This window comes from Octopus bimaculoides, chromosome Z (genome assembly GCF_046866305.1).
Source record: "Octopus bimaculoides isolate indiv1 chromosome Z, ASM4686630v1, whole genome shotgun sequence".
Classification (NCBI taxonomy): Eukaryota; Metazoa; Mollusca; class Cephalopoda; order Octopoda; family Octopodidae; genus Octopus; species Octopus bimaculoides.
In genome coordinates, this window is record NC_142944.1 from 34,605,320 (window position 1) to 34,613,969 (window position 8,650).

General features: G+C 38.5%; 1 protein-coding gene across 7 annotated transcripts in view; it reads right to left on the minus strand.

Annotated features, from left to right (window-relative positions):
* LOC106868886 (uncharacterized) overlaps positions 1-8,650 on the minus strand; it is a 113,158-nt gene that overhangs the window by 52,844 nt on the left and 51,664 nt on the right. For all 7 annotated transcript variants that reach the window (XR_001409349.3, XM_052973591.2, XM_014914340.3 and 4 more), the window contains exon 4: positions 1,453-1,491. Coding sequence is in view for 6 of the 7 variants with exons in the window: in XM_052973591.2 (XP_052829551.1) it covers positions 1,453-1,491 (39 nt within the window). In the remaining variant the exon portion in view is untranslated. The remainder of the gene's footprint in view (positions 1-1,452; positions 1,492-8,650) is intronic.

The window sequence follows — 8,650 nt, forward strand, 5'->3', positions numbered from 1 at the left end:
TCTACTAATATTCTATGAAGAAAAGAAATGTAGTAAACACTCATTCTATGAACTTCTTCCAGTCAGTATTTATTTTCGTCTTTAATGAAATGCCTCACTCCATGAAATGCTTAATTAATGTCAGGTTTATCACACTGATAACTTCTAAAAAGAATGAAATCGTGCAATACATGATTACTGACAAGTAGAAATTTTAACAACTTTGTATTAAGTAAGCGAAATAAAATATAGATATGTGAACTCTATGTTATGTTTTCCTTTTAATTTCTTAATTTCAATTTCCAATTTATAATCATGCTTCATATTATGACAAAAGGATAATCTTATAGCTGAGACCATTAGGAGAACCATGTGTATTGAATTAGTTCAATTCACAGGAAAAATTTATTTATTTTTAGATATTTACATTTTAAAATATTATTCCATTCTTTAGCTCCTTTGATGCCGTTCCATTTGAAGGGTAAAAAAACAATGTCAACAAAAATTAAATTAAATAAGAATGTATCTCACTTGGTAGCAAATTGGCAGACTCGATGGAGCCCCAAATAGAATTCCTCAGAGGGTGCCATTTGTTTTGATACTTAGTGTATTGAGTTCAAATCTTGTCATAAACAACTTTGCTTTTATGTTTTACTTGTTTTACCCCCTAGTCATCATTCTCTTTTGCCAAACTGCTAAACTTCAAGGTTGTAAACAAATCAATACTAGTTGTCAAGAGTGGAAAATGCAGATGCTAACACTAAGATATATACACACATGCATACATACAAGCATGCACATAAACACACACACACACACACACACTCTCTCTCTCTCTCTCTCACACACACACACACGCACGCACACATACATGCACTCACTCACACACACATATACAATGAGCTTCTGTAGTTTTTGTCTTCCAAGTTCACTCATAAAGCATTGATCAGTTTGGGCTATAATAAAAGAGACTAGCCCAAGGTGCTATGCATTGAGACTGAACCTAAAACCACATGATCACAAAGCCAAAACAACATGAGCGTGTTTCATGAGATTTTTTTTACTAGTTCTTTCTATTCTGAGTTCAAATCCTGCAATGTCCTGTTTGGGTGGCAGACTAAATTTCCTACCCAGTTTAACCTGCTGGAAATTAATGGAGCTTTAGCCTTACATTGCCACACTCTTTCAGATTCAGTTTGCTAATACTTAAGCACCAATGATGCTCAAAATTGTTTTACATCTTTATCAACAGCCATATAAGTCTCCCCAGGGGTCAATACTGAGCACTTTTCAAACCCCTGTATTAGAGTGTTAGATAGAATGCTCTACAGTATTCGTTACAATTCCACAGTATTTGTCCCTGAAAGGATGAAAGACAGGATATGTTCCAGCTCTGTGAATCTTAAGTTTAAATACAAAAGTAGCTTTTCTGAATCTGGAAAATTCTATAAAATATGAAATAGTTATACTTACTGGATCCTCCTCTTCATCCGATGAGACTTCGTAGAAAGGCTGCATTGTAAATTAAATTAAACTGATATTAATAAAATTAATAAAGATTAGAAAGAAAAATAATAGTTTCATAAGTTTTAACTACAGAACTTGAAGTAGATAAAGCTAAAAATAATAATAAGGGTTAAGAAACCCTTTGGACAGAAAAAGTTAAAGGCTGCTTTGTGTTTTCTTTTCAAAGGTTTTTTTTAAACCTAATACAAGGGGATGCTGAAAAGTTCCTGGCTTTCAGAGAACTGCAAAAGGCTTGGTTAGAAGCCCAACCTTCCGAGTTCTTTTACAGGACTTAGAAAAACTGAAGGACTGCTGCAATAAGTGTGTGAATCTGAGAGGGGAATATATTCGATAAAATCATAATTAACTGATCCTCCTGTATTTTCTTTTACTCCAAAACCAGGAACTTCACAGCACCCACCTCGTATATACACACTATTATTTAAAGCTTTATTTACTTTAAGTTTTACAGATAAAAAAAAATTATTTCAAGTCTCTTAAAGTTTCTAAATTCTTGTGTTGTAAAGTTTTATAATTATTTTTTTTAATTAAGTCAATAGAAATAAAATTTAAATTCAATTTCAACGAAGATGAGAAATCATCATCATCATAAGATATGTGGTACCTTGCTGTACTCAAAAAGACCTACTCACCACAATAAAATTGAGATCCTAAAACCGAGGTGCCACATAAAAAGCATTAGTGTGGGTGCTGGTGTCACATATAAAGCACTGGGGATAGTACCACATAAAAAGTACCTGGTACACTCTGTGAACTGGTTGGTGTTAGGAAGGGCATCCAGCTATAGAAACTAAGCCAAAACAGACAATGGGAACAGTTGTGATCTCTGGCCTTGCCAGTTCCTGTCAAGCCATCCAATCCATGCCTGCATGGAAAACAGGCGTTAAATGTTGTTGTTGTTGATGTTACTATATATTCCTATGAAATTTGTGCGTGCGTTTTAATAGCATTATTATATTGTTTTTATTCATTTTATATTTATATCTTCAAGTCACCAGGCCATTTGTCTGAGAAAAGCTATTTGTGTTTTTTGTTTGTCGTAAGCTTAATTTCAATAAATAAGTTAACAATCATTTCTTATATATATTCAATACAATCTAAGTGAATAACTTCCAAGATTTATAGTACAATTTTGACAGCTTATTTCAACCCTGTCAATGACAGGTGTTTCAGCTGGTTGCTAGTGTGTGTATATATATATATATATATATATATATATATAGTTGAGGGAACCCATGGAAGAGGTAGGCCCAGGAAGACCTGGGCTGAGGTGGTGAGGCAAGACCTTCGAACATTGGGCCTCACCGAGGCGATGGCTTCTGACCGAGACCTTTGGAAATATGCTGTGCATGAGAAGACCTGGCAAGCCAATTGAGACCTAAATCCTAGGCCTCTGCCAGGGGTGTAGCCAGCCCGCTTATGCGTACCTTTCCTTCTTTGGATACTAAACTCCACTTGCGAAGACCTGTTGAGGCAAGTGAAATCGAAACCGAACTAAATTCGATGACTGGCACCCATGCCAACGTCGTCTCCTTCATTGGACACGAAACTCAGCTTGCGAAGACTTATTGAGGCAAGTGAAAGCAAAATTGTGAAGGCACCTGTGCCCAGCGTCGCCTTTCTGGCACTTGTGCCTGCGGCATGTGTAAGGATTTTCGAGCGAGATCGTTGCCAGTGCCCCTGGACTGGCTCTTGTGTGGGTGGCACATAAAATACACCATTCTGAGCATGGCCGTTGCCAGTACCGCCTGACTGGCCTTCGTGCGGGTGACACATAAAAGCACCCACTACACTCTCTGAGTGGTTGGTGTTAGGAAGGGCATCCAGCTGTAGAAACTCTGCCTGGTGTAGCCATCTGATTCGCCAGTCCTCAGTCAAATCGTCCAACCCATGCTAGCATGGAAAGCGGACGTTAAACGATGATGATGATGCTGATGATATATATATATATATATATATATATATATATATATATATATATATATAATGCACAGTCATACAGTGTGTATGAATGGTAACAGTTGGGTAAAAGAAGTGCTGGAGATCTAAGTGCAAAAAAACACTGTGGGGAAGAAAGATCAAGAAAGACATGAGCCAGAACTGGTACAAACAAATTGTTGAACTTCATGAAGGAAATATGTGACTAACAAAAAGGAAATACCATGTTGGAGAGGACCTATCATCCAATGCAAGCATGGAAGGAAAAAGAAATACAAAGATACTGATGATGTTGATAATGATGATAATGTACAGCATACATGCATTCGTGTATGTGTATGTCTTTATTATGGGAGAATTTATGAAAAAAACAACAACAGACGAGGACAGGTGGTGTAAACAACAAAAGGATGTATTAGTTTAATGCTTGGGAATAGAGAAAGTCTTTAACGTTTCGAGCTACGCTCTTCAACAGAAAGAAATAAGAAAAACAAGGAGAAAAAAAATTTAAATGTAGTGGTCAGCGATCTATCATGGCGTTCCATGTTGGCATTGGTTGGACTGTTCATCATGAACAGATGAGACAGAGGGCTGCACCAATTCAGCAGATCGATCCCAAGACTTATGTTTTGTAAGCTTAGTACTTATTCTATTGGTCTCTTTTGCCGAACCGCTAAGTTACGGGGATGTAAATACACCAGCATCAGTTGTCAAGTGATGTTGGGGGGACAAACATAGACACACAAACATACATGCACACATACGCACGCACACACACACACACACACACACACACACACACATATATATATGACGGGCTTCTTTCAGTTTCTGTCTACCAAATCTACTCACAAGGCTTTTATCGGCCCGAGGCTTATAGTAGAAGACACTTGCCCAAGGTGCCACGCAGTGGGACTGAACCTGGAACCATGTGGTTGGTAAGCAAGCTACTTACCACACAGCCACTCCTGCACCTATATATATCTATTGTATGATAAGGCTTCAACAAGTAGAAAAGCACTCAATCAACTAAGAGAGTAAAGATAATGTCATAATGAAATCTTCAAGTATTGTCAAATACAGCTATCAGGGATTTCCTGATTAAAGCATTCATTTATTTCACCAGTTTTTCAAACTGATAAGAACAAGACAGTTTGTCAGCTTGAAAAATGGCAAAATAAATTAATGTTTCAACCAGGAAATCCTGACTAGCTGTATTTAACAAGATGTGGCCGTTGCCATAACCACCTGACTGGCCTTCGTGCCGATGGCACCTAAAAGCACCCACTACACTCTCGGAGTGGTTGGCGTTAGGAAGGGCATCCAGCTGTAGAAACTCTGCCAGATCAGATTGGAGCCTGGTGTAGCCATCTGGTTTGCCAGTCCTCAGTCAAATCATCCAACCCATGCTAGCATGGAAAGCGGACGTTAAACGATGATGATGATGATGATGATTCTATTCTCTTTCTCTCTCTCTCTCTCTCTCTCTCTGACTGGGTAACCATGTACCTTCTCTACAGCAAGACCCTGTTTCTGCCTCTCTGTCGATCTCTAACCTTTCATCATCTGACACAAGATCACCTCCTTGCCTCTCAAAGATTTCTTGTCTTGCAAGTTACATGGTAACCCAGCCAGTGCTGGTGCCACAGAAAAAGCATACAGTTCACACTGTAAAGTGGTTGGCATTTGGAAGAGCATCCATCTGTAAAAACCATGCCAAAACAGACACAGAAGTCTGATGCAGTCTTCTGCCTGGCCGGCTCTTGTCAAACTGTCTAACCCATACCAGCATGGAAGGCAGACGTTAAATGATGATGATGATATACACATACACACACATGCACGTACATACACACGCACATATAAATATAGGTATATACACATATGCATATATATACACATACACAGACATATTTATATACAAACTATATGCATATATATGTATGAAAATATACACCCATACACACAAATCCACACATACATATATACATATGTGTGTATGTGTGTGTGTATGCAAATGCGTTTTCATGTGTGTGTATAAGCTAAGTTGATTTTTTTTTTTTTTTACTGCATCAATACTGTTTATAGTAATTCTTTGTTCAAAATTAGCTCTTATTGAACAAAACACTACCTGATCCACATGGCTTTTTTTTTTTTTTCACAATACATCTCAAATTTCAAATTTCAGTCGAGAGAATGAAACAAATTATTTTGCACAGCTTTCCTATGTTTGAAGAGCCATGAAAAGCTTATCAATAAAATCTTGCACTCAATTTAACCAATTCATATAAAAAATGGAAAGCAAGTCAACAGACAACTTTGAAGTTAATGCCACATGAATCACATTGATTGATAAGATTTCAAGTTGTCAATGTTTGCTTTAATTTCAAAATGTTTTATTAGCTTTTTGGAGTATTTTATTTAGTATTTTTCTCTTTTCTAGTGATATAGTTCCACATAGTTGCAATTGTTGGCACTCCGTCGCTTACGACGTCGAGGGTTCCAGTTGATCCAATCAACGGAACAGCCTGTTCGTGAAATTAACGTGCAAGTGGCTGAGCACTCCACAGACATGTGTACCCTTAACGTAGTTCTCGGGGATATTCAGCGTGACACACAGTGTGACAAGGCTGACCCTTTGAATTACAGGCACAACAGAAACAGGAAGTAAGAGTGAGAGAAAGTTGTGGTGAAAGAATGCAGCAGGGTTCACCACCATCTCCTGCCAGAGCCTCGTGGAGCTTTAGGTGTTTTCGTTCAATAAACACTCACAACACCCGGTCTGAGAATCGAAACCGCGATCCTATGACCGCGAATCCACTGCCCTAACCACTGGGCCATTGCGCCTCCACAACACACAGTTGCAATAAGCCTTCAGAAAACTTCTAAAGTTGATGCAACTGGTAGTGGGTTCTCAAACAAATTTGTTTCTTTCCATTTCTTTTATTCCTTTCTGATGTTATTTAAATTAACACAAAATATATTTTTATTACAATGTTTAACAATTTTTTTTTTCTTTTCCTTTTACTTCTGCAGCATTATTCTTCTTCTGAGTTTGCTCGTTATTTTTGAAATCTGAATAATTTTTAACCTCTTTTCATTCATATAATGATGGTATGCCAAATAGGAATAAAAAAACAAACAAAAAACTAAATAAATTAACAAATTACGACTACCCATACTTAGCTTGAACAGCTGAAAGTCAATGTCTGATTGCTCTGATTATAACAGGTGACCGCCCACTCTAAGTTTTACCCACCACAATCTACAGGTGCTCATTCATCCAGGTCATGGTTCCCTGCTTTCACCCCACCCCACCCCCTTTGGAGAAAATTCACTGGCAAGCAACGTTTCCCTCTTTTGCCCCACCCACCTCTCAAGTAGTATTGAAAGTAGTTGATGAGGTCAGGGCTGGTGCTTTGGAATCATGTCCTCACCTTACACAGTCATGTCACCCTCGATATTTATTTCACCATAGCAACCGGACAGAGCAAAAGTTCTCTACCATTTCACCTGACAAAGAACGGAATCAGCAAAACAGTTGGTCAGCATTTGTGATGGATGCATACAAGCATGTAACAGTTGCATTTGTCTAAAACACAGTAACAGCTGTTTGACATAACCCCTGCAAGTCAGCAGTGTCCAGACCATGAAATGAGTGCATTGCTGAAAATCTACAGCATGCGCACACATGCACACACACACACACACACACACAAGTCGGAGAAGGAGGAAGAAGGTTGGCCTTAGGAAATGTATGAAAAGCCACTGTTTAGAGAGAGACAAAACACTTTCAGATTAATCCACTTTGGCTGCCTCCTAAGAACAGCACCAAGGTTATGGCTAGAACAGGCAATGTCCAGAAATAACTTGGATTGGCTGAAAACAAGAGATTCAAAATAATGGCCACTCCCAAAAGACTACATTAATCCTGGAAATATAAATTTTCGTCTGTTTGCTTGGTCACATGTTTTTTTTTTGTTTTTTGTTTTTTTGCATCAAAGCAGAATATAAATTGATTAATGATGGTGATTGGTTATTTTGCACTCTCAGTTCTTATGCAACAGTGAAGAGTTAAAATGTAAGGACAGAGACAAATTGTTCAGAAAACAACAAAACAAACAAACGATCGCCCTCCACACACACACACCTTCTCCAACACCATCGTAACAGCTGTCACCACACCACCACCACTACTACATCCACTTCCATAAGCTCTACTATGGAGCAGAAGCAGATATATCAACCAGATGTAACATCTCCAGACATAAAGGAGGGAAAGGACTTAAGCAAATTAAAATATTTTTCATTGAATTAGCTTTTTCTGTTTTTTTTCTCTGACTGCTCAGTGAGAGAGAGAAAGAGAGAGAGAGAGAGAGAGAGAGAGAGAGAGAGAGAGAGAGAGAGAGAGAGAGAGAGAGAGAGAGAGAGAGAGAGACTATTGGGTGCAGTTAAAGATTATCAGAAATCAACCAAAGGAAACAAACTACAAATAACTTTTTCCTTCATTTCAACTTGAACAATACAAAATCTTACTACCAGTCTATGAGGCAGGTATATTCTTGTCCTACCCCTCCATCATATCCACCATCCACAGCAACTAGACTGGAACTCGTTAAACCTGTAGACAATGGCAGCAAGGGATCAGTTCTTATACAAAAGAAGCACCAGTGATAAACAATTTCATACATGACCAGGTTTTTCTTCGGTCAGTGTGAGTTTTGCTGTTTTATTTGTTTTTTATTGGGGGGGGGGGAGATTGTTGTTTACATCATTGTAATAAGAAAATCACCACCACCACCACAACTATCACCGCTATGACCACACCATCACCAACATCACCACCGCCACTACCACCATTGCAACCACCACCACCACTATCATCACTCTTGTAATTTGTTTCAGTTGATCAAATGTGATACTTGCGATTGTTCTAAATGTTTGCGTACTTTTGTTTCATTTCTGATGCTCTATGCAGAGAGGTTGAGTGAGTGAGTGAGTGAGTGAGTGAAGGAGTGAGCGAGTAAGTGAGTAAGTGAGGGAGAGAGTGAGTAAGTGGGTGATGGAGTGAGTGACTGAGTGTGTGAGTGAGTGGTTTGGTTGAGTGAGTAGATGAATGAGCGAGTGGGTGACTGAGTGAGCAAGCGAGTGAGTGAGTGGGTGAGTTAGGGTGAATGAGTGATTGAGTGGGTGGGTGATTAAGTGG